This window comes from Apodemus sylvaticus, chromosome 10 (genome assembly GCF_947179515.1).
Source record: "Apodemus sylvaticus chromosome 10, mApoSyl1.1, whole genome shotgun sequence".
NCBI classification, from domain to species: Eukaryota; Metazoa; Chordata; class Mammalia; order Rodentia; family Muridae; genus Apodemus; species Apodemus sylvaticus.
Genome location: NC_067481.1, coordinates 13672579 through 13699211, shown reverse-complemented (window position 1 = coordinate 13699211; position 26633 = coordinate 13672579). Strand labels below are relative to the sequence as shown.

Genomic DNA, 26633 nt, shown 5'->3' with positions numbered 1-26633 from the left:
ACAAACCCTTTGCACCCTTAAGCTGCTTTGGTTAGGCAACAAGATAAGGAATATAATCTCCAACTCCCCACCCTTGAGTACGATTAACTCTGATATTACACAGGGATCCAATGACCCGAGGCCATTTATCCATACTAACAGTGTCAGGGCTCCCATTCACACCTCAGGCTTCTAGTCAGGATCCTCCTTAACCCATCACATGTCAGTTTGAGAAAAGCCAGCAGCTGGGGGACAGACTGTCCAAAGGGGTTTTAAAGTGAGATACAGAGATACAGGTTGAAGTCCGGCAGAGACCAGCCAAAGTAGACAGCTTGTCAGCCTGCTCGGATTCCAAATGGATTTGTAAGAGCAGGGTCCAGCTTAGGATGTGCAGCCTTCACTCCCACAGTCCTCCCTGACCATCCCTCAGATGTGTGGCTTCGAGGGACACCTCAGATCCCAGGCCACGGCATCTGCTCCATTCAGACCTCACCAAGGATCCTTTGCTGTCCATTAATTGGGAAACGATTGTCTGAACATTACACATGGATTTCATTTTCATTACTCGGTGTGGAGCATGAAGCAAGAGTACACATAATTTGTTAGAAGACCTTAAAACCAAGCTTCACTGGAGCTGTGAGACTAATTACCTCTTTTCTGACAGCAACGACAGTTTGTTTCTGTAAAAATAAGAAGAAGAACCGTTAACTCGGTGCCATTAAACCCATACAGTTCAAATGTCCATTTGAAAACTAAAAAAACATTGCCCGTGAGGAAACTGCTCTTCTCCTCATACTCAAAAGGCAGGACCCTGCTCCCGCCACTGTCTCTACCACTTCCACCCTACTCTGTGCCATCAAAGAAGACTAACAGCAAAATGAGTGGCCAGGGAAGGGATATAATTTACCACTATAGATTTATTCCTAAAGCCTAAGGTGAATTAAAGACCAAGTTTGGCATTGGCTTTGCTCTCCCATTCTGTCCCATCAGAAAGAGCTGAAAATTGAAGATAAAGAGGGTAACCTGGGCTAAGACAATGGCTCAGTAGACAATGGCTCAGTAGTACTTACTATTGCAAGGCTGACAACCTCAGTTTGATCCCTAGAACTCCTGTAAAGATGGAAGGAGAGGACTAACTCCACAAAGTTGCTCTCTGACCCACACATATACGCCATGTGTTTGCTTGTCAACTTGACACAAGCTAGAGTCATCTGAACCAAGGGGACCACAACTGAGAAACTGCATCTATACAACTGCCCTGTGGATAAGCCTGTAAGCCTTAACTAATAATGGCTGGTGTAGGAGGGCCCAGTACATCAAGGGCAGTGCCACCCCTGTGCATAAGAAGGTCAGCTGGGCAACCCTCAGAAGCAAGCTTCTGCCTCAGTTCCTGCCTCCTCATTCCGGCCTTGCTTTCTCTCAGTGATGGGCTGTTGATCCAGGAGTCATAAGCTGAAACATGCCTTCTCCTCCTATGTTGCTTTTTGTCCTGGTGTTTTGTCACAGCAATAGGAACCCTACGACACTGTGGAAAGTATGCATCAACATATGCGCGCGCGCGCGCGCACACACACACACACACACTAAAGATAGATAAAAACGGGATAATTGGAAGCCACCTCTCCGTGATACACAGCCGGAGGGACAAAGATCTCTATCTTTGAGAAACCAGCATGGACCCTGAGCGTGTGTTTCTCTTCTCACCAGGAGGAGCTTTGAATAGATTGTGAGATTCACTCTCAGGCATTCTAACAATTTGACTGACATCACAAATTGAAAAGAAAATAACATAGTCGTGTTCCCAACACCAAAGCATAAGACAAAAAGTAAAAAAATAAACCCCACAGCCTGGACTTAAGAGTCAGGCGGTAATGTGGGGAGATCACACTGGGCTCTGCGCCCTTGCTAGCAAAGCACGTTCACACTGAGGGTCAGCCCCAGCCTCTGTCTGGACTTTCTGAGTAGACACGAGGAAAGGACGGCTCCGAGGCTTCCCTGCCTTTTTCCAGCTGAAATCTCCCAGGCTACAAGCCACAGGAGCGGGCTTTCTTGGGTCCACCTCTCTGCCCCATGCCATCCTTTGAGGTTGGCACTGTGGGTATCTCAGTCTTGGTTTTCTGATGTGCGGTTATGTTCAAGGGTTGTTTGGTGCTGCCTCTCATCCTGCAAGCTGAGCCTCAGAATTCTTGCCTGCCTACTATTGATGTTGCCGAGTTAAACCAAGTCTTCATCAGGAATAGGGTCGCATGTGTTAGAAGGGCCCTGCTTCTCCTTAGACACTGCAAAGGGAGGCAGTGTCCCACTGCCTCAGAGGCACAGGATCTCCCAGGGGCCAATACGGGGTGTCAAGAACACAGCTCTCCCCTCTCGTTCAGGCAGGATATCGCTTTGACTCGTTGTGATTTTAGACCATTGCTTTTCACAGGAAATCTACGAATTGTTACTGCGGCAGCACAAGGTGGAGGGGGTTATTCTACTGCCATATCGGACCTTCTCTTTCACAGATCATCACAAGTTTTACTTACGTGACTATATGTTACAATATAAATGGCATACCACTACCCCCCACCCCCAGAACACAGGCACTTCCTTTAGAATCTTGCCTAACCCAGGGCAGATCCTTGACAAATACCAACTCAATGATGGCTCTGGTGTGCTTGGGAGCTAAGAAAGATAGACATTTTATAAGCTTCCTCTTAAACATCTGGAAACACTCAACAGATAGTCTAGAGCCATGGTTCTCAAGTATTCTAATGCTGGGACCCTTTAATACAGTTCTCACAGTGTGGTGAGCCCCCCCACCCCAACTATAAAATTGTTTTCATTGCTACATCATAACGTGAATTTGCTGCTATTATGAATTGTAATGCAAATATATGATATGCAGGATATCTGATATTCGACCCCTGTGAAAGGGTCATTTGACAATCACCCCCCCCCCAAAAGGGCTCACAACCCTCAGGTTGAGAAGCGCTGATGTAGAGTCTTGGGGATCATAGTTATCCTTGCCCCGCCCCCGCCCGTTCTCTCTCAACATACGGCTTTGTCTTAGAAGACATATATTTTAGATAGAAAGGGACCCTGGGACCAGAGTAGACTCACATTGAAATCTAGTATAATCAGATGCCTCTGTTCAGAGTTCTGTTGAAGTAGATGCTAGTAATAGGATCTGGTGATCTAGAACCTCTGCAGAAGGAGGAGCTGGACTCGCATAGTAATTAGCCCTCAGCAAACGCAAAGCAATTCACGCTTCCTTTGAACTGTCAAAAAGCTTAAAGGGGAAAGATTGGACGACTGATTCTGTGCTGAGGAGACCCGAAGCTCAGGGCGGTTGTTGGTGTTAATGCCCTGCCCCAGGGCAGCTGCTGCTGGCCCATCATTGGCTCAACCAAAACTCAAATGCGCCTCTCCACCTCGCCTGCTCTGCTGCACCACAGCCTTGCCTGCCTTTGCCATGAGTTAGGGATACTACAGAATGAGGTGTGGCTGCCCAGACTTTTAATTTATAATTAAAACATGGGGAACAAAAGCCTCAGCCATGAGACGACACAGAAACACAGAAACACAACTCATTACCATAATGAGGTAAAGACCTACCGGCGGCTAGTTCTATGCTCAGCGGCCAGTATCTTAGACGTCATCGTACGAGAACCTCGGACCCACCTCAAACTGCCCATCCTCTGTTGCCCCACAGCCTGCCCTGGGGTTTGGGGCCTCAGTGCTCAAACACAGAAGAAAGGAGCAGGGCTCTGGCTGTCCTGTCATTCTCTAAGCCCTACAGGGAGCTGTTGGAAGTGACAGCCATGTGTGCACGCGTGTTTCTCCCTCTGCCGATCTCCCTGTGGATTCACGTATTTACCCATTACACCATCTCCATCCTCAGACCTTTAATTATTTTCATATTTCACTCGCTTTCTTTGCTTTTACTATCTTTTCAGAACTCTACCCCTGGCGTGGCTTATTTTTCTTTCTCGAGTTTCCCAGAACTACCAGTAATTTTCTGGGGGTCCAGCCTTCAGTGTACTCTGTAACACGGGGTAGGGATTGCATACTCTAAATAATGCAGGCTATAAGCATTTCTGACTTCAGATTATTTTTTCAGATCTTTGGAAATTTACCCAGACATGACATCTAGAGGATGGGGCCCAAGTCTAACCAGAAAATCAATTTATGCTCCACCTAGACCTTCTACACATAGCCTGAGCATAATTTTACAGGATAATTTAGAGGATAGTTTCAACATAAAACAAACTTAGTATGTTTGAGACGGGGTCCTCTGATAGATATATCCTTGGCTGACCTAGAATGTGCTATGTAGACCAGGCTGGCTTCAATCTTGTAGGGTGCTGGGACTAAAGACACACACCACCATGTCCATCCCCAACAAAGCTTCTCTGTGTAAGCTCTCCCACCTGTGGCATCACGCTGGCACTCTACATTTCAGACTTGGGAGACCTTTGAGTTGGGGGTGCTCAGCCTATGACAGGATCTAGCTGAAACCCAGGCATCCTAATTTCTATCTTGGCTTCTCCACGCAAATCTGTTTTTAATTCTAGCTCTACACACACTTGCCCATAGGATTAGTCACCTCATGAGTGATACACGTGTATCCTGTGTGTATACTGAGATATGCACATAATGATATGTGTGCAAAATGAGGAAGCGCTGGGCAAAGGTTCTAGACTTTTCTAAAGTATGGATCTGACCTGCAGATGGAGGAAGCAGGTGGGCTTTGGGTCCAGGCAAAAATGGAAATCTTGGTTTTGTATGTTATTGGCTACATGATCTTGAACAGGTAGGGCTTTTTTTTTTTTTTCATCTCAAAGCCCTTTGTTTCCAAAGATGGAGGTGTAAGTGGGATGATTCACATAGGCAGTTGGCATACTTCAGAGACTCACTATATAGTGGCCACTAATTAGGGTTAAACATGCTGTTGTTGAATATAACACATGAAGGATGTGATGTCCGCTCTCATTACAAGATAAAATACAGTTCCAGGCAATAGTCAGGACCTAGTTATATTTAAAGACATGATCACCATTTATCTGAAATTTGAATTTAACTAGAAATCGTTTTCTGTTTGCTAAACTTGCAAGCCCACTATCAATATTATTATTACTTAGCCAAAAAGGTCATAAAAACATCATGCTTAAGTTATTGAAAATAGACACACACCCACGCACTCTGCAGTTCAGTGAAAACCACCTGGTTACTGAATAGGGTGAAGCAATCTTTTCTTCTTTCTAACCCTGGAATTCACACAGATAGCTACTTGTCTCTTGGAAATGGGTTCTTCTAGAGTGAATCATAGTCTCACTTACAGGGGTACCCTTCCCTACACTAAGAATATTCTGCCTGCGGACTCTGCAAACTCTCCATTCCTGAAATTCTAACAATTTGTTATTTTCTTCTTGTGGGGTTTTCCCAAATAGAGACAGACTTGTTTATACATCTCATGGCCCTCAGAGGTCAGGACGAATTGCCAGAGGAGGTTAGGGGGGTCAGAGCTATGCCTGAGGGAGGCACTGGGTCCCTACCAGACAGAAGAGAGCAGCCAGAAGACAGACAAGCTAGGGGTGGGGCAGCCTGGTAGGAGTCCGCAAACAGAAGTGATGTGGAACACTACCCGGGAGGACGGGGAGGACCTGGGTCAGGCACTGAAAGGGTGGGGGTGGGGCAGAAATTGCAAACAGGAAAATCCAGAAACTGGAGTTGTTAGTATAAAACACACAGGAAAGGGGAGAGAGGGCAACAGTCAGAGGATCCAGGATCTGAGGCAGTGATCATGTGAGCAGACATTGGTCTACCTGGTACTTCCTGAGCACCGAGAGGCAGGATAACTCGTTCAGAACTTGAAGGGCCAGGTGCAAAATAAAAATGCTTCTCCTGGCAAAGACAGTAAAGAAATGTGTATGTGTGTGTGTGTGTGTGTGTGTGAGAGAGAGAGAGAGAGAGAGAGACAGAGAGAGAGAGACAGAGACAGAGACAGAGACAGAGACAGAGAGACTGAGAGAGACAGAGAGAGAGACAGAGAGAGAAAGCCAAAGATCAATTTCAAGTATCATCCCTCAAGGGCCATCCACCTTGATTTTTTTTAAGACAGGGACTTTAATAGCCTGGCTGGCCAGTGAGACCCAGGACCCTCCTGTCTCTGCCTCCCTAGCGCTGAGATGACAACCACACATTACCATGTTTGCACAGCCAAGCTATCGCGCCAACCCTGAGAGTAAAGAACTTTAAGATGGCAACAGAACATTAAATCAGCCAAGGCCATCCTGAGAATAAGGACTTTGGTGCCGGCATCAGGCACCCTACCTGTGGGTGATCCTGGATGCAGTCCATGGGCTGGGTGATGGGAGGAGCTGGATGAGGTACTTGGGCTGGGTGATGGGAGGAAGAACTGGATGAGGTACTTGGGCTGGGTGATGGGAGGAGTTAGATGAGGTACTTAGTAAGTTCTATATTACAACCTTAGCCTTAGACAAAGAGCTAGATTTCTCTGTTTTGGTTGTCATATGAGAAATGAAACTGATATTATATCAAGACCTCAATAAAGCCTCTTTAAAAACCCACCTGCTAGGCATCGGAGCTCACCAGGCAGGCAGGACTTGGGAGAGGTTTTGGGTGGTTCCCATCCCAAGGTCACTATGGCCAAGCTATGCGTCTTTACATGAGTTTCCCTCCCTGTGAACTGCATCATCTACTAACGGGGTAGCCTCATTGTTCTGTGCCGCCCTCAGCACACGCTGAGCCAGGGATAGGTGAGGAGCACTCTCCCCATGCATGGCCTAGGGGGGCACCAGCGCACATCAGGGCCGCACTGTCCTTAGCTGGCCACCATCACAGAGAGAGTCATGGGAAGAAAGCAGTCTCCGTCGGTAGGAACACGAGGGTCTTGCTCAGTGGAGACTCTGGGCTAAGTGACTTGCAACCCATAGCATCTAATACCCAAGAGTCATATGGTTCTCAAAAGCAAGCATGCACACCCATGTGCCCTATGCTGCTCCCACGACAGAGTATTCAACTAGAGGCAGAGAGGACGGGATGGTGTGACTTTCCTCTTGTACCTTCCCCACCTCTTCCTAGGCTAGAAGCATGAGAAGGTTTAAGGACAGAGTGGCCCAAACCCATCCCCAAAATAGGGTCAGAGGTCTGTAAGGACATGAAAGCACAAAGGGGAACTATTTTGTAGAGGAAGGGGACCAGTATGAAATGGGGAAAGGGGGATGGAAGGATAGGAGAGGTGATATATAAGAACATAGTATAAGGATATCATATATATACATACATACATACATACATACATACATATACATATATACTGTATATATGGAAGTATCATAATAAAACCCATCGCTCTGTATGCTAACTTTAAATCTTAACTGAAACTAAATAGAATAATAAAGACATGCATAAGAAGGCGAGGCCCCCATAACCCACCTCCTTCACGATACAATGACATCTTCTAAAGATAATAGTAACAGCTACCCTTACGGCGAGTGTCTCACAGGTCGTGTATCATCCTGGACATTTCTACATATGATCCTGCTTAATCTCCTAAGGAACTAACACCAGGTGTGGGAACTGAAACTTGAGGTGTAGGAAATAGAAAGAAATAGATTAGGACACTTGAGTTCTGAAAGGCTTGGGAGCTTGGCCAAAAGTGGCAGAGCTGTGTTCCTTCTGAGGGCCTGAGCTCATGCTTTTCAGCATTTAGTGTCGCCCCCAGCATTGGGTAACAGTGTGACCCGGCCATGAGATGGCGCCACTAGATGGCAGTGTAACCTGCCCTGGGGTGGAGGAAATGAGGATCAGGTCCAGAATAAGACAGGGCTGACAACCAGACCAGAGCCCAGCCGCTATCCAGGGTTCTCCTTGTAGGGCCAAATATTCTTGGAATAAAACAGGGTAGTGGGGAGGCATCCACACTTGATCTTTTGTATTGAAGTAAGCCACCTTTTGTTCATCTCTATTACAAGATGGCGCTGGCCAGATGCAGCTCCCTGGTAGTAAATTACTTTAGTACATGTGCAGTGTACTGTATTCGTTATCACACTTACATGCTAATGAAGAACTCACTTAGTTCACCAATGAGGAAACGGCTGGCTATCTCTCTTGGCAGATGGGGCTGAGTAGGCTATATAAGGTCAGGCAGGGAGAGAGTTGGGGGCCGCCAAAAGAAGAAATAAGCTTAATTCAAGGTTCCCGAAATAAACCATAAGAAGGAAGAAACTCCCTGGTGTTGCGTCCTCCTTGTCAGCAAGGGTGGGCGTGACATTGTATGGCAGCCCTCAAAGTATAGGAACTAAAAGAAAAATACATACTAGGGTTGGCTCCCAGTTGAGACTAGATCCTGGGCAGCCTTACCAACCAGTGGCCACCATCTGGTGAAGCCCGAGGCCCTGGATATCTGCTGGCCTAACAGCCTCCATTTTCACACTCAATGGGCTTTTGCCTCTGCTTAGGGACAACGGAGCTCAAGAATTTCCTTCTTCTCAGCAATGACCCTGTTCTCCACTCTACGAGTTCCCTGAGCTGAGACAAATATCAAATCATTGCCTTCCTAAGGCCTCATGGAAGATACTCCAAGCATTCTGTGACCCTCTCCTCTCAGGGAAGGAAGAGGAAGAAATAGGGTCTCCTGGTTGTGAGAAATGCTGCCATGACACTGAGCCCAGCCCCTGCCCCAGCCCCAGCCCCAGCCCCAGCCCCAGCCCCAGCCCCAGCCCCAGCCCCAGCCCCTGCCCCAGCCCCAGTCCCAGCCCCTGCCCCTGCCCCTGCCCCAGTCCCAGCCCCTGCCCCTGCCCCAGCCACAGCCACAGCCACAGCCACAGCCACAGCCACAGTCCCTGCCCCTGCCCCTGCCCCTGCCCCTGCCGCTGCCCCTGCCCCTGCCCCTGCCCCTGTCCCTGTCCCTGCCCCAGCCCCTGCCCCTGCCCCTGCCCCAGTCCCAGCCCCAGCCCCTGCCCCAGCCACAGCCACAGCCACAGCCACAGTCCCTGCCCCTGCCCCTGCCCCTGCCCCTGTCCCTGCCCCTGCCCCTGCCCCTGCCCCTGCCCCTGCCCCTGTCCCTGTCCCTGCCCCAGCCCCTGCCCCTGCCCCTGCCCCAACCCCTCCCTGCGCAGGGGATGTGCTGGGCACTGTGCTGCTGGGGGGTGGGGGCAGCTTGCGTTCTTTTTCTTCTTACTGCTTCACAATGGCCAGTGTGCACACACATAGGAGAAAGAGAGCTGGAGAGAGAGAGACAGACAGACAGAGAGAGGTGAGTATACAGCAAAGACCACACAGCCCACGCAGAACCCACCACCGCGTGCCTGCGTTCTGCCTCGCTTCCGGTCTATCCTCTACTTCCCTACTAGCATTGCCAGCAGCTGGCACACTCAGGGTTTTGAACGCTAGAAGGCAAAGCTGCCTCCTTCCGGGTGGCCGGGGGCGCATGAAGATGCTTCCTCGGTGAGAAGGCCTATTGGCCGCACTCCTCAGAAGTCATCCATCCACAGCATGGATGGAACAGCACAGCTCCAAGTCCACTCTCCCAGACTGACTCAGTGAAGGTCGTGTTCTGACCTCCACACAGCCCACGCACCCTCAGCCGAGCTTCAGTCAGTCCCCACACCCCACCCAGGCTCGTCAGAGCTGGTGACGACCGCACTGCCTCCACTTCCCCCTCCTCCACAGGAGAGAGGTTTCCAGAGCAGTACATTATCCATTAAAAAATAAAAAAGAGCCTCTCCCACCCGGGTTCTGAGTTTTACTCGATGATTCTGTCTCCATAGCAACTGAGCCTACAAGACCTTGGCACTGATCTGCTATCTGACAAGAAAGCGTGGAAGAGGCTGCTGGGGGAACGGTAAGCTGAGAGCCCGCTGACGCGCCCTCAGCGTATCAAAGGGAGGGTTGTCATGGACAAGATGACGCCCCTGGTGATGCTCTCTGGAGATGCTAAGTCTCTCTGTACACCACAGTGGTGCTACTTTACTGACCCCATCCTGTTCCTTTCTCTGCTCCCCAGCAGTTCCATCTTCCTCTCACCCAGACACACCCATCCAGGTCCTCACTTATGCCTCGAGGTCAAGTCCTAACAATGGGACACTGGGTAGAGAAATCAAGTGTGAGATGACTCGGACATCACGTGGCCTGCCTTTCACTCGTCATTCACTCACCAGGACAACTCTCTACCCAGGACCCTTGCCGCAGCCTCCTCTTCCCCTGACTCTGATACCACAGACCCTGGTGTCAACAGCAGCCTCCAAGGAGAGATACCATTGCCTCACACACACAGCCAGACCTGTGGACACCTTCCCAACCTCAGAAGGCAGCAGACATACCTGGTTTACCTTGACTTCGTTTGGATTGGTCACGCGGTCCAGGCCGTAGTCTAACACATTGTTCATTCCGGGCTGAGTGGAAGAAGAACAAGAACAATTCCTTAGGGTCACCACAGGACGTCTCTAGCTTCTGAGCAGCTTCGGATCTGGCCAAGCTGCTGATTGAGAGGTCGAGCTGAGAAGGGCTTGTGGTCTAGCCCACAAAGAAAGGTGAGGTAACCCCCCCCCCCAAATGAGCCAGAGAGCTTTCCGACTGTTCTTTAGTCTGTTACCACAGATCCTCAGCACTAGATGTAGTGGAAGGAAGAGAGAGGGGGGGGACAGAGGGAGGAAGGGACAGATGAATGCTTCTCCTTCAGTATAAGAGAATGAGACAGAGAGGAGGAGAGGGGGGATGGAGGGAAGGGGAGAAGGAGGATGGAAGAGAGATGGGATGCACCGTGGACAGACAGATGGACATACAGATGACAGATGTAATCGGCTGGGTGGATAAATGGCGCTAAAGCTCAATAAGACGTCACTGCAACTGATGGGACTCCTGATTCCTCCTACAGGTCTCCTCCACCACACCCTTCAGTTGCTGCCAGGCCTGAGTTGGAAGAAGGAAGCCAGCCTTGCTTCAGGCAGGCACTAACCCATCCCTGCCCCGATTTTGATGTTTTCCAGAGGTGGCAGACATCCTAGAAGATACTTCTCCCTGTCTTTACTGGCCCGGCCACCTGAGAAGCAAAGATAATGCCTCCTACCTAACAGGCACTTTGAGGATTTAGCAAGACGAAGTACACCACCATCAGAATTGATTAGTTATCATTGAACAAGAGCTAGGCTCTTTTAAGGTCATGCGTGTAGGTGTAACCAAGCCCGTGCACATGCAAAAGTGCAACCAAACCTACCTGACTCTCTTTGTCAGTTCCCGTTTCTGCCGGTTAACCCCACCCGGCACCCAGTCTCAATTGGGCCCTCTCACCTACTCAAGGCCAACAATTGAGGTTTTTCACTTCCTGTGGACAGGCAAGTGTCAGCACATACTATTAATAAGGCTGACTTCACAACAGCAGAGACAAGGCTCGCTCTCCGTCAGACCCAGTCCCATCACCTGCACGGAAAGCAGTTCTGGTTTAGAGGTAGGGCTGCTAGATTAAAATCTAGGACATCTGGTTAACTTCAGATAAACACAAGTAATTCATGTCCCATAGAGTTTAGGAGGAGTGAGGATATAAATTGCTTGGTTGGTGGTTTTGTTGTTGTTTGCTTGCTTGCTTTTGCGATTGTTTTCTGTGTTTTCCATGGAGGGTGGGGGACAGAGCCTAGTGCACATACGTAATCACAGTCTGCTGCACATCCGTAATCACAGTTTGGTGCACATCTGTAATCACAGCCTGGTGCACATCTGGAATCACAGCCTGGTGCACATCTGGAATCACAGCTCTCCTCCAGAGAGATGGTTGGCAGAGACAGGAGAATCAGTCAGGAGAAGCTCACAGGCCAGCAAGTCTAGAGTAATCAACAGGGCAAGAAGAGACCCTGTCTAAAAGCAAAACCAGGTATCCAGTTTGCTAAATATGACAGCCTAGGTCAGCAGGCTGCCTTAGAGGCAGGGCCTACTAGCCGCAAAAGGAAGAGATAGAAAGCTATCCAGGAGATGCATGCGAGGAGGATGAGGAGAGGAAGCTCCCACCTCACCCTTTCTGTTACCTGTGGGCCTCAATCAATACTACACATGCGCCAGACACCGTGCTAAGTCTTGAGAGACTGTTGAATATGATGTGAGACTCCTACTTGGGTGGCATCCCCCAGAAGACATAGGGAACTATTTCCAGTCTTGGGGAGGGGGAAGTCCCTTAGTGGTCACAACAAGATAAGTGTCATGGTGACTGTCATGAAGTGCAGAAGTCCCCGACAGCCCTCAAGACGGCCTAACCTCATATGAAAGAGAAGAGAAGGGTGTGGCCATCAGACAAGTGCTTTCACCTAAAATGGGCTCCAGGTATTTCCCCCAATGCCTGCTACAGAGTAAGCCGCACCAGCACAACTGAAGAGGAGTTTCACACACACACAGACGTTCACGCTGTGTTGTCTAGCATACCTACACACCCTCTCAACTCACGCATGCCTACTCATAGACACATATGCACTCACAGGCTCCCACACATTTACACATACTCATCCATGTTCATCGCACACTCGGACCCCACCCCCACCCTCAGCCCCCAGTTCCCTACAGTCACTGTCCTGCTCCTTTCATGGGCCCTAGCTGCCTGAGCAACTCCGTGGGGTCACCTGCTCCAGGCTTGAGTTGACTGTTCAGCTGTTCCGTAGAGCTGACCCCACAGACTCCAGAAATGAGGTGTCCTGGGCCTCAATTGTACTATGTGCAAAGTTGAAACTAGTTCCAAGGCCACTTCTGCTACCCAGACTCACAGTCATCTCTGAGTGTTGTTGTTCCACTGTCTTTCCACTTCTAGCTCACTGCCACCACCCCACCCCTGAGGATTTCCTCACCAGCTCTGGGGGACAGCCAGCCCTACACCCTCCTCTACCTGTGCCTTCATATCCTGGTCTCTCTGTGGGTAGCAGTTTGTTAAGTCCCAGTTGAAGAAGCTATAATCCCAACCACTGACCTATCCATAGTTCCCCAGATGGTTACAATTATGAGAAATTCCAAGTTTTGTTCATTCATTCATTCATTCATTCATCCATCAGGCAATCAGTACAACCTTTATCCTACTGTAATAACCACCAGAGCTACTGGTGCACAAGTGAGTACTTAATTGAAGATTACCCAGAGCCAACTGTCAATAATAAATAATAAATAAATAAAGATAACCAACTGAGGTACCACCAACAGATACCTCTACCCTGGTGTCTTGACACTGAAAGCCCCTTGGAGATGTGCCAGCTATGAACTTCCCTCAGTTGGAGGAACTGTGAGCACCAGGGTATGACGTCACCATCACATCCCTTGGGCATAAGCAAAAGTGGCAATTTGCTAAATGCCTGGTAATCTGAGAGTGACATCAGCAGGAACCGGCACACCAGGGTGGCACCAGTCCTCTACCAGTCACAGGATCCACTCTAATCCCCTTCCTGGTCACCACTCTGCTCCCTAAAGCATCAGACCCTTTGGCCCATCGGTCTGAGAGGATAAACACAACAGTACATTGTTTTATAAACATAGCAAAATGAGGAGAGGGAGGAGGGAAAATGAGGCTGAATGGAGGAGACAATTTTAGGTTGAAGAGGTAAAGTCTGTTCCAAGCACAGCTCGAAGTGTCAGCTCTGTGGGGAGGTGTCTCCTGGCGCCCGGTCTGATGCAAGATGCCTTTCTTCTACAAGACTGCGTGGCATTCTGTATGCCATTCGCTCATTTGCATAATGGTTTAGTCATCGCTTACTCCACTGTCCTATCGTAAGTTCCTTGAGATCATGAATCGTGTTTGTCCTGGACTCAGAAAGCTAAATATCCCTATTGCCCCAAGATCATCTACCATAAAAATAAGCATCCAAAAGTTATGTTGATTCTGTTAAATTACCATCAGTGTCTTTCAAGGGTCCCATACTGTTTTGTGGCACAACACTACATTTCAGACTATTTTCTAGGCTAATGAATGGTCTTTGTCTATATTGTTTTAATAGCTTCACAATGGCCTGTTGCATCTGATATAAACTACATTGCCGTTCTCCACTGCGGGGCATTTAGCACAACCTCAGCAGGAAGTGGAGAGCAGATACATTCTTTGTTGATGTCTCTGTACATGACTGTAGTGAAGACTGCTTAGTGTTCATTCACGTGACCTTGGGAACGAAGGCCAGAAGCTGCCTTCTCCCCAGAAATCCAGGCCTGGGGGATGGACTGGACCCTCAGAAGACACCAAGTCACTGGTGTTGCCCAGGAGGCTCAGCAAAGTCATGGCAAACACCAAAATGTTTTGTTCCAAGAATCTTGTCTCACTGGGGGTATAGATCAGTTGGTAGTGCTTTCCTGGCATACATGAAGCCCTGGGTTCCATTCCCAATAACACATAAACTGGGTATAGAAATAAAGGCAGGGGGATGGGGAGTTCAAGGTCATCCTTAGCTATATAAGGAAACCATTTCTCCCTTGTTCATTTATATTGTTTGTATCATGCTTAGATCTGTATTTTGATCCATTTGGGTCAAACTCAATGACTGAACAACTACTGCCCATGTCTGAATGCCTTCTACTTGGGATGCTTTTCTGGATACAGCATCAGACAGGAGTCCTTTCTTTGCAGATGCACACACAACACAAACTCAATGTTGACTATCTGGTATTATGTGCCCAACACTATTTTTCTGGCAGTCGAGGGTCAGTAAGGATTTCTCTGATAAGAACGAGACAAATGTGCAGTCTCAGTGGTTAAAGCTCTCACTGTACAGGCCTGAGGTCTAGATTTCAGAGCCCTAGAACCACATAAATGATAGATGGATTGCAACAGGCCACCTGTAATCCCAGGCTTGGAGAACAGCGAAGTGGACACCAGGGCAAGCTGGAGAGTGAGACTAGGCACATCAGTGAGCTCTGAGTTTGACTTTGAGAACATGCCTCAATGAGTGAGGTGAGAACCAAGAGAGGATGCTTTCTGACATCAACCTCAGGCCTCTACATGCATATAGACACACGTGTGTACCCACAAACAGCAAACATGCATATATACAACACACACACACACATACACACACATGCATGTATGCACACACACATGCACACACATATACACACATACATATATACATACACACATGCATGCACACCCACACATGTGCACACACATATATGTATGCACAAACATGTACATACATGTATACACATGTGTAAAACACCCATACACATACATGTACCCACACACATACGCACACATGCATGTGCACACATACATGTGCATGCACACACATGTACACATACATTCATGCATGTGTACACACATGTACATGCACACACATGCACACATGTACAGGCATGCATGTGCACACATATAAACACTCATGTGCACACACACATGCATAAACAAACATACACACACATACATGCATGTACACACGCACCCACACCCATACACATGAACTCATGCACATGCACACACAAACACTCACGTGAACACACACATGACAAATGACCAAGTTAGCAGATCATCTGGTAACTGTGACCATGTCACACTTTAACAGGTGGCCACAGTAGGTCCACAGAGCTCCCGCTCAGCATCCACCAAGCCAAATGCTTGGCTTGCTACAGCTGGCTCTTTTCCCACTGCGCTGAGGTTTGTTTGGGTCTCCTGGAGACAGTCTGGCAGTCTGTGGGCTCCAGGGCTCCCTCAGCTTGTCAGACAGATTGCTCTGTTCCAGGCAGAGATGTTCCTTAGACAGAACACCATCTTCCCTGTCCTGTCCAGCGAGACGTGAAGAATATCTGAGAAGAGGTGGTGACAGCAGACCCCAATACAGTCCTGCCTTGTTCCTGATGCTACCTGGGTTTCAACTGAGGAGCCCAACAGTGAGGGAGACCAGGCAGGGGGAGCAGTTCTGTGTTCTCCACATTTTAAGACTGCCCCAAGCATTTCAAAGCTTCGCTCTAAACTAGTCCCCCACCCCCATGTTATCAAAGCAGCCAGCTTATTTAAACACAAACCTTTATGTTTATAGAGCATCGGTGACTCAGAAGGTTATAAACAAACTAGAATACAGAGGACATCAGGTGACATTGTCACCAAAAGCAATAAAAAAAAGCACAGGGACTAAGAGAGAGGGCTGCATAGTCATTAAGGGTGTGGGTTCAGATCCTCTAGCACATATGAGATGTGTAGCTGGGCAACTTACAACATCCTGAGCTACCAGTAGGTTTGTCAGTAAAATGGAACAACACCACTTTCCATGAGGAACAACAAAGGGTGGATAAAGGAACAGGAGCAGAAGACTTAGTGAGGTGTGAATTTTCAACTCAGTCTGGGCATGTTGATAACAAAGGATGATGCAAGGATGGTGGTGGTAGTGGTGGTGGTGGTAGTGCTGCTGATGGTGGGGGTGGTAATAGTGGTGGTGGAGGTGGTGGTGGTGGTGATGGTGGTGGTGGTGATGGTGGTGATGGTGGTAGTGGTGATGGTGGTGGTGGTGCTGATGTTGGTGGTGGTAGTGGTGGTGGTGGTGGTGGTAGTGGTGGTGATGGTGGTGGTAGTGATGATGGTGGTGGTGGTAGTGATGGCGATGGTGATGGTGGTAGTGGTAGTGATGGTGGTGGTGGTGGTGGTGGTGGTGGTGCTGGTGGTGGTAGTGGTGGTGATGGTGGTGGTGCTGGTGGTACTGGTGGTACTGGTGGTGATGGTGGTGGTGCTGGTAGTCGTGGTGGTGATGGTGCTGGTGCTGGTGCTGGTGGTGGTGGTGGTGGTGCTGGTAGTCGTGGTGGTGGTGGTGCTGGTGGTAGTGGTGGTAGTGGTGGTGGTGGTGCTGGTGCTGGTGCTGGTGGTGGTGTTAGTGGTGGTGCTGGTGGTGATGATGGTGGTGGTGCTGGTGGTGGTGGTGGTAGTGGTGGTGGTGGTGCTGGTACTGGTGCTGGTGGTGGTGCTAGTGGTAGTGCTGGTGGTGATGATGGTGGTGGTGGTGGTGGTGGTAGTGAAGGTGGTGGTGATGGTGGTGGTGGTGGTGGTGACAGTGGTGGTGATGCTGATGCTAATGCTGGTAGTGATGGTGATGGTAATCATGGCATCAGTAGTGAAAACATAAATGAAGGAGGTGATAGAGGTGAGTCGGTATCATGCTGCTAGAGATGAGAGGAAGAGACGGGGAAAGGTGGCCGTGCAGACTCCACATCCTATGAACTCATTTATCCGGCCATGAAGAACCACTCAGTCACTTCTCCCGATGGAGGCTAAGAGGAAAACTAAGGAGAACGGGATGGTCTGTTACTCAATTCTTTTCTCTGGGCCTTCTGGATAAGGCGACCAAGGTAGGGAGCTGGGGAGTCCTACACAGCTCACTGAGCAGCCTGACTGGGATGTTGTAAAAATGGCAGCCACATGGGTGCCTATCACGGACTCTGCATGCACAATGAGGACCCCTTCTCCACTCTGTCAGAACATCCACTTTAGCAACACAACATTAAAATCATGCACCATGGTGGTTACACCTTAAGGAAAACCTGTTGGAAATAGACAAGGATGGGCAAGCCAGCCAGACTCTGAATGGAGAGTGGTCAGGCCTTAACACCACACCTGATTCAATTCACTTCCTGTTCTGAGCATCTCTGGTCATTGCAAGGCAAAGTCAATAAAAGAGGAGGAGGAAGAACATTTGTTTTGAATGTTTCACTTTTCTGAGTCTCTGTCAACCTCTCCCACTTCCTGTAGCTGAGAGGGAAACTGAGGCAGCTGAGATAATTCTAGTGGGATGCTGGGAAATGGGACTGTCATTTCCTGTACTGAGCTGGGACAGGTTACATCCGTTATGGCCAGCCTGTCTCTTGGAGGCCAAGTTGGAGCCCAAATTCGGGTCATAGAGATGGCTCATGGGTTAACAGCACTGCTGCCCATTCGGAGGAGCTGGGTTCCACTCCCAGCACCACACACAGGTGTGATCCAGAAACATCTGTAACTCCAGCAGCAAAGGATCAGACACCCTTCTCTGATCTCTGGGGGCACCAGGCATACACCTAGTGCACTCACATACATGCGTGAGCACAAACCACTCATACACATAAAATAAAAAGAAGTCCAAAAGCCAAAGAAGCAAGATGCTCCAAGCAATGGGAAGCTCGCAAGCACAGTCAGTCCTTCTGTCTTCCCCCTTCCAGCTGCTGACCTGGACCAGGGAGGAAAAGATAGAGCAGGAGACGCGCGAGGCATCTCTGTCTGACCTCAGTGTCTTGTTTCGTTCTCACCAGGAACCAGGATAGTATTTTCCTTTCCCCAAAAAAGAAACCTCAGCAACAAAAATTCCAAACCCTCACAAAAGACAAGTTGGTTCCAGTTGCTTGGTACTTAACGCTGACAGACAAACTGTAAGGACCTCACCGAGGAGACGCAGCACAAAGCAGCCCACACCGGACAGACCCTCCAGCTAATCCAATTCTTGTTGGCAACAAGAATGTGAGACGTCAGAGGCAGCTGTGCCCCTGTGAGTACAGGAGAGTGGGGGGCGGGGAGCTCAGGGAAGGGAGGGACCCCATACTCACAGGGCTTCGGTGCACCAGCCAATACGCCTTCTCCTGGCAATCCAGTGCATACCTGTCGGCTTTGTTCCTTTCCTTTCCAGTCCTAAAACAAAACAAAGACTATGCTCAGGGCCAGCAGAGCTGCCCTTCTTTAGACCTAAGATGGTCTCCATTCAGGATGACCTGGGCCGCTTTCCCCACCTGCTCAAAGATTGCAAATGGTAACAAACACAGCAAATACCGCCAATACCACATCTCACTCACGCTCCAGGCACCATACCAACATGCGTGGACTCACTGCATCCTAGTTAGTTCTCCCAGGGACCTTCCCAACCTCACAACTTGGTGAGGTCCCTTGTCTTGGTGGGGTCCTTATGGCTTGTCCGTCAGTGCTAAGTACAAAAGGTGAAGGAAGAGTGGGAGTTGAAGGCCCTGCAGGGGCTACGTCCTCTCTGGAAGTCGAGGGTGTGTTCCACTTCTCCTTCATGGAACTGGGTTGCAATGATTTAGATGGTGTCACCATGACCAGCTCCAGAATCAGATATGTCACCAAAGTCACTGTGGAACTAGCAGACATGATCATGTGACCCTATCTTTGGCCTCCCTGGCTTTATACTGGTTTCCCTGCTTTGGTAAACAATATGATCAACATCTGGACAGGCAGGTATCAATCCATACCAGAACTGTGCTGGGGCAATGAGGGTCTCAGGAAATCCTATATTCTCCTGTTTGTCCTTCTCTGTCCCTCCGGTGAGTCGGTGAGTCGGTGACAAGTCATAGCTTTTTCTTAGTCCTGCTGGGGACTATAAAAGGTTATCCTGTTTTGTCTAACCATCTCCCCTTTGCCACCACAGGAGGAAGTGATGCTGGGCCTCCCCCGTCCGGAAGGGGAAAAGCACTCATTATCACGCCAAGGGCACCAGTCCCACTTCCAAGGCTAGCTGTGCTCACATTTATTAACGTCTGTTTTCCCAGGCAACGGGAAACATGAGATGACGCACACACCCTCCTCGAGACAGAGGTGGTGGATTTATTTCCCCATTAATGTTCTGTGAAGAACATAATAGCATCCAGAGAGACAGATGGGTGAGCAGTGCCATTCCAGGAGGGTGTTCTACCAATCTCCTCTGGAAATCAAATAGAAACATTGCTGCCGACCCCCCCCTAACCACCTAATGGATTTTCCACCAGCTTAACCAGCAGGAGTCCTCAGGAGGACGGACCGCAAGCACCCTGAGGTTTGCGTGGTTTCTATAATGCTCGTCAGTCTTGTAAATAGAGCCATCGTTAATGAGCCCAGTGAGCCTCTCTGGATTTGCTCATCGGCAACTCTGTGCAGAGGACAGGAGAGCCATGACAGCTGCCGTCCCAAGCAGCCACTAAATAAGGAACTCATTTAGTTGCTCATATGACTTTTTTCTCACAGTTCCATTTGTTTAGTCTCCTGTTCATTCATGGATTTATTGATCCCCCTACTAAGTTCCAGTTACTGGGAGTCAAAACATACCTCCAGCCTTCGAGTGGCTTTTAGCCTAAGCGTTAGTACACAAGTAAATACAGACTTGCCTGCTGTGCTCACAGTGTGAGGAAACATTGTAGAAACAAAAGCAAAAACAAGGATGGTTGGTCTCTGTGGTGATTCTGAAATGTGTCTCCACGCCCTTCCTGTGGATGGAGGGGTCTGTTTCCCCTCCCCCTTAGAACCAGGTGGAGTCTTGTGCTGCCTTCCACCACTAGAGTGTTGGGCACAGCGTGTGTAATTTATGAGGCTGGGCCACAAAAGAAAAGTCACATAGCCACAAGAGGAGGAAAAAAAGGAAGAGGAAGAACACATACACACGCACAGTGGAAGGGGCTCAGTGCAACAAAAACTACCCCCACAGGCAAACCCACTCAGTCCATCTAGTTTTGTGGTGGGATCCCAAATCTGAAATCCAGGAGTTAGGTCATGGAGTTCCCTGTCCCGTGGTGCCTGGTGCAAGGAGAGGAAAGAAGAGGATCCTCCAAAGAGTCTGGGTTCTCAGACATATCTAGGGCTTCTGGAGGAGGCAAGTGGGAACCACTGAGACATCTCTGAGCGACAGCTCCTGCAAGGGTTCTGTCAGGGTGTGCGGGTGGCTGGGATTGTCCCACTCAGAGCGCAGAAGTAGAGTAGGGCATGGGGGCGGGGGCTGGGGAAAAGAGACACAATTCCATCTCGGTGTTCCTGGGCCCAGTTTAGGGCTGGAACCCACTAGAAACACAAGTGTTGTGCTTAATAGAATGTAATCATTCTAGCCCAACCAAGCGACCCTGACCAAGTAACGTCAGCCTCTCCGAGCCTCCATTTCCCAATGATCAGAAGGGACAATGACTAGGACCCTGAGCATTCTGCCACACCAATTTCAAATAAGATGGCATCCGTGAACACCAAATGAAGCCCCGAAAACAGATGTCAATGGCATGTTAGAAAGTCCCCTCCACGTTGCTTTGTCTCAAATACGTCAGACAGGAACAGGTTAGTGGCTAAGAGAGCCGTGACAGATCTCTTACCAGTGCCCCCACGGGAGCATGACGGTCAATCTTTATTGTCAACTCGACTGGATTAGAATCACCTAGGAGGCAACACTCTGGTCGTGACCACAAGAGAGTTTCTAGAGAAGTTTGACTGAGGTGGGAAAACCCCTCTTGAGTGTGGGCTGCACCGTTGCCTGGCCTGGACTGAACAGAAACGTCAAGGCAGGCTGAGCACACAGTCATCTCACTCTGCTTCCTGAGGGCGGCCACAGGGGGACCGGCTACCTCATGCACCTGCGCCATGATTTCAGAGGCGTAAGGTGCTGCCCAGCCTACACTTCACACTCTGCTCTATCCACAAAAGATGGCCACCCAGGACGCTCTCCTACCTCCATAGTTCTACATGCTTAGAACATCCTCCTTTTCCTCCTCCTCTTCCTTCCCCTCCACCCACCACCAGCATCCTCATAGCTTAGAGAATCTATTTCCATAGCTCCCTCTACCCTGATGTCACAGTACTGTGCGCTGGCCAGTTCCCTCACCTGCCTGACCTGTAGGGCTGTGACCTTCGTTCCCTAGCCCTCGCCTGGCGTTCATCGCACAGATGTTCATTATAGGCTGGTTGTGATCAAAGGAAACAGGGGAATGGGATGCCCTATCAGTTGGCAAGCATGAGGACCTGAGTCGGATCCTCCAACTCCCATCTAAAAATAGTTAAATAAATGTTTTAAGCTAGGCTGGTTTCATGTACTTATAATTCCAGCATTGGAGAGGGAGAGACAGACAGATCCCTGGAGTTCTCTGGCCTGCCAGCCTGGACGACTTGGGACTAGAAAGTTCCAAATCAATGGAAGATTCAGCTTCAGATAATAAGGGAGCTGGCACCTGAGGGAGCAGCAAAGTTATCTTCTAGCCTGAGAACACACAGAGACAAGCACGGACACACACCAAAAGACTAAATTAAATAAAAGAAAGGAGCCAGGAAGGAGAGAGGAGGGGCAGCCAGGAGACAACCCGGGGGGCCGCTCCCTACTCACCGGTACTGCTCTTTGGCCTGCATGATGACAAAATCCCACTTGTAATTAATCTTCTTGTTCAAGAAATCATAATTTTCCTAGAGGAGAAAGACAAAACGAGACAGTCAGCCTCACAGGTTAGGCCACAAATGGCAGGGCAGAAGGCATCAAGCCTGCAAAGGATACCCATGGCTCCCCACGGCCCAGGAACACCCACCGCCTCCAAACAGCACTCATAAGGGGACAGACAGAACTCTCAAATGCCTTTGCAGCGGGTCTCCTTGGCTTTGTTTAAAATAACTGCATCCCAGATCTGATTGGGAAGAAGGGAGGGGGAAGGGAGGGTGGAAACTATAGTCGACCATGGGGCTCAAGAATCTAGAAAATGAGGCAGGCCTGGTGGCACAGACCTGGGATCCCAGCTGCTCAAGAGGCTGAGACAGGAGGATCCAGCCTGAATAATACAACGAGACACTGTCTCAAAAGAAAAAGGTTTTTAAACGAACTGAGGGTATGGCTCAGAACACTAGTCTACTAGGAAGGGGGATGGGGAGAATGGGGGTAAGGAGGGAAGGAGGGGAGGAGAGGGGAGGAAAGAAGGCCTTCAAAGTGTGTATGAAACCATCACAATGTAATACAATATTTTGCACTATTAACATATCCTAATAAAGAATTTGCAAAGATGAATCCTGACTTGAGATGATGGATGGATGTGGATAGGTGTGGACCAAATTTAAAGAATTAAAACCCATAAAGATTATTGCCCTCTACCAGATATGTCAGCCTCGTATCCTGGGTAACTTTTGCGGTCAACTTTATACAACCTAGAGTCACCTGGGAAGAGGGAGTCTCAGTTGATTAGAATGGCTACAGCACATATCTGTAGGGCATTGTCTTCTGGGATTGTTAATTGATATGGGAATCCCAGCCTACTTTGGGCAGTACCATTCTTAGGCAGGTGATCCTGAACTATACAGAAGGCTATATAGTCGAGCATTACCAGTGAGAAAGTCAGTCGACAGTATTATTCCTCCGTGGTTTCTACTTCAGTTTCTGCCTTGATGTCCCTCAGTAACTGTGATCAGGAAGTATAAGCTTTCTTCCCAGAGTTGTCTTTCATTCATGACATTTATCACAGCAATAGAATGAAACTAAGATACCTTCTGAAGTTTCCAGCATGTCCTTTGGGAAATCTGATTCACTCAGCCAAAAATATGTCTTTCCTATTATTTTCACATCACAAATTTAAGTTTAAATATGTTATCCCAGGACTGTGTGCTATTATGTATATTAAGTTATCTCATTTGAGTGCAACCAAAGGACAAGGATGGATACAATATCCCCAGTAACCACCAAGGCAAGGGCTTACGTTACAGCAGGAGAGAACTGAAGCTATACATAGAACAGGATATATTTCAGTAAGCTGTAAACAGATCAATGGACAGGCAGATGGATGGATGATAGATGGATGATGGATGGGTAAATGGATGGATGACAGGTAGATGATGGATGGATGGATGAATGGATAGATGAATAGATGGATGGATGAGAGGTGGATGGATAGAGAGATGATAGGTAGATGATGGATGGATGGATGATGAATAGATAGATGGATGGTAGATGAATGGATGCATGGATCATAGGTAGATGATGGATGGATGGATAGATGGATGGTAGATAGATGATAAGTAGATGATAGATGGATGATAGGTAGATATAGATGGATGGAAAGATGGATGGATGATGAATGGATAGATGATAGATAGATGGAAGATGGATAGATGATGGGTAAATGGATGATAGGTAGATAGCAGATGGATGGATAGATGGTGGGTGGATGATAGATGGATGGATAAATGATGGATAGATGGTTGGATGGGTGATAAGTGGATGATGAATGGATAATGGTGGGTAATGGAAGGATGAAATGCATAGATGGAGGACAGATGGATAGATAAAGATGTATAGATAGATGTAGTAATGTAGAAAAGAAAGAAAGTATCTCATGACTACACTCTACTTCATTATAAAAACTCTGTACCTTTTCATATTCTTCTAAAATCCCCTTCTTCTTGATATTTCGCTTGGCTAGATAAATGGCTGGAAAGGAAAACAATGGAATTTTCCATCATTGTCATATTCCAATGGCTTCCCCTTAGGTAGCCAGAAAAGAGCTAACTAGGTTCCCTCTCTCTCCCCCCACCCACGCCTCCAGGGATACTTCCAATACAGATGTGAGCTGCCGTAAAGGTCAGGATGACAGCTAGACAAATGTCACCCAAATGCAGCACAGAAATAAGCAGCGTGTTAGGCAAGAGCAAGGCATGGAGGAAGTGAGGTATTACCATAGTCTGTGTCTTCAGCTGGCCACTGCTGAGTGGGCCAGAAATATGGCGTCTACAACAGAAAGCAGGAAAACCATGGTTACCTACAGAGCTGGGAACTCGTGGATCCCTAGCCTGGGATGAGAAGGATAACCCTCCCTTAGACCTCTGCACCATTTCTAGATTCCTGATGTGTGAGGGCATAGAGCCAGCTAGTTAACTTCCCAAGGAAGATGTACTTCACATTACCACAGAAGGTCAGGATTAAAGCTCACCTGAAATCGGTAGAGACTGTTGTCTGGTTTGAGGACAAGATTCTTGGGGTCTTGCAAAGGATAGATGTAGCCGTACTTGACAATGAAGTTGCCCAGGTTCTGTGCCTCTGGGGGGAAAGAGTTTCCAGATAAAAGTTAAAATAGAACCAAAGCAAGAATGTGTGGTTCAGTGTGTGACCGCCACACTCCAAGAGAACAGCCCATCCTTACGGCATAGGACCTGTGAGGCCCGGGACAGAGTTTCTTCTTTTTTCTTTTTTTAAGATTTGTTTGATTTCTTATGTGCATGTACCTGGATGTGTATGTAGTATATGGGTTTGCATGCATGAACATGTACATGTGTGTGAGTGAGAGGTCATGTCAGGTGTCTTTGTCCATCTCTACTTTATTTTTTCAGACTGAGCCTAGATCTCACGGTTTCAGCCAAAGTGGCAGGCTGGTGAGCCCACAAGATCTCTCCTGACTTACCTCCAACTCCTCCCAGTGCTGGGATTAGAGACTTGTGCCACCTTTTATGCAACTGCTAGGAGTTTGAACTCAGGTCCTTGCATTTACATACCAAGCACTTTACCCATTTAGCGATATCCCCAGCCCATGCCTTTGCTTCTGACTCAGGCTGTTTTATCCATGAAGGTCTGTCTGGCCAACTCAGATGCGCATTTCTTAGTGATGCATGCAAAGCCTCCTTTTGACTTTAGTACTGCATGCATGGCAACTACATGGGCAAAGGCCTCACCCAGGTTTGAGATCCAAAGGCGCTGGATGATCCATTGCAGAACATCACCTCCTGCAAAAAACAAAGACAGATCTGATCAACTTCATCACCTCTTAACCCAGCCCAGGACCACCATGACCACCACAAAGTGCATCCATCTTCACTGTTTGGTGGTGGTCCTGTCCCCGAGTGACCCCCTCCCACTCATTCAAATAATTCAAAACAGTTAATATCCAGTTTGGCATGAGCCCACCAGATCCGCAGCTTCTCCTGCACTGTACACTGTCTTTTATTGATAAGCGTGTTCAGTGTTTGCTTGCTTGCTTGCTTGCTTGCCTTTTGCAGAGCCTTACTAAGTTGCCCAGGCTGAGCATGAAATCACCCTATACAGTCTGGGTGGTCTTGAACCCATAATTCTGTTTCCATCTCCTAAGTAGCCATACTCAGTCTTTACCTCAGTCACTGTATTTATCATTTTAATCATAAAATGGTTTAAAGAACACCACCCATCAAGTAAACAGTAAACAGGCTGAGTCTAAGCATGAAGAAAACAATTGATTCTAGGCCAGCTAGGGTTCTGAATGGAGTTTGGACATATGAGAGTAAACCAGAACCACACGAGAGTGAACCAGAACGGAGGATTGGAGTTAAAGGACGGCTGAAGACAGGGATGGTTCTCTTGTATTTAAGTCTTCAGATATGACAGTCAAGAGCCAGAGAAATCCAAATTCAAACCTTAAGGTTGCTGCGAAGGTGCTTTTATCCGAGTGGAGGAGGGAACCTATTTTAGTAACATCTTGTAGGTTGACACAAAACTTTGGAACATAGAATGTAGGCTCCCTTTGTGCTTTTGCCCTGGGCCTTGCAAATCTTAGGTTCTGGCCAGGGAACTGCACAGAGCTAAGACTGCATAAAACAAAAGGCAGGGATGGGTCAAGAGAGTCGGCGCAGTCAGCTACACATCCATGAGCGTTTCCGCTTATCTCACAGTGGAGACGTAAGCCCAGAGAAGTCTCAGGCTGCCAGAGAACCTGCGGGGGTTCTGAGCTTATTTCCTGGCCTGGGGCCTCTAGAGGCCTCACAAGCAGATGCTTTCTGTGCAAGAGCAGTGGCATCTCCAAAGAAAGACGAGATGCCCAAAACTGAACTCCCCAGCTCAGACAGTCACATTCTCCACATCTTCAGTCTGATTCCCAAAGGCAGAATCTGGTCCCTGCCCGCCTGGGAACTGATCCCTAAAACATTTCAGAGTAGGTCACAGCTTGAGATCCTATCATCTGTGTCTTTATAGCTAGCAGTCCTAAATGATACTTTCCTCTTTGGAGATAGAGAAAAGATA

The 26633-nt window shown here is 48.4% G+C and overlaps 1 protein-coding gene across 2 annotated transcripts in view; it reads right to left on the bottom strand.

The window, feature by feature from the left end:
• The window catches only part of Rgs9 (regulator of G protein signaling 9), a 68638-nt gene that overhangs the window by 24307 nt on the left and 17698 nt on the right, over positions 1-26633 (bottom strand). Inside the window, exons 3-10 of one of the 2 annotated variants that reach the window (XM_052196377.1) lie at positions 25316-25366; positions 24580-24686; positions 24326-24377; positions 24022-24080; positions 22002-22078; positions 18490-18571; positions 10308-10379; positions 630-659 (exon numbers count right to left, since the gene is read on the bottom strand). In XM_052196377.1, the coding sequence (XP_052052337.1) occupies positions 630-659; positions 10308-10379; positions 18490-18571; positions 22002-22078; positions 24022-24080; positions 24326-24377; positions 24580-24686; positions 25316-25366 (530 nt within the window). The remainder of the gene's footprint in view (positions 1-629; positions 660-10307; positions 10380-18489; positions 18572-22001; positions 22079-24021; positions 24081-24325; positions 24378-24579; positions 24687-25315; positions 25367-26633) is intronic. The other variant, XM_052196378.1, reaches the window with a different exon arrangement.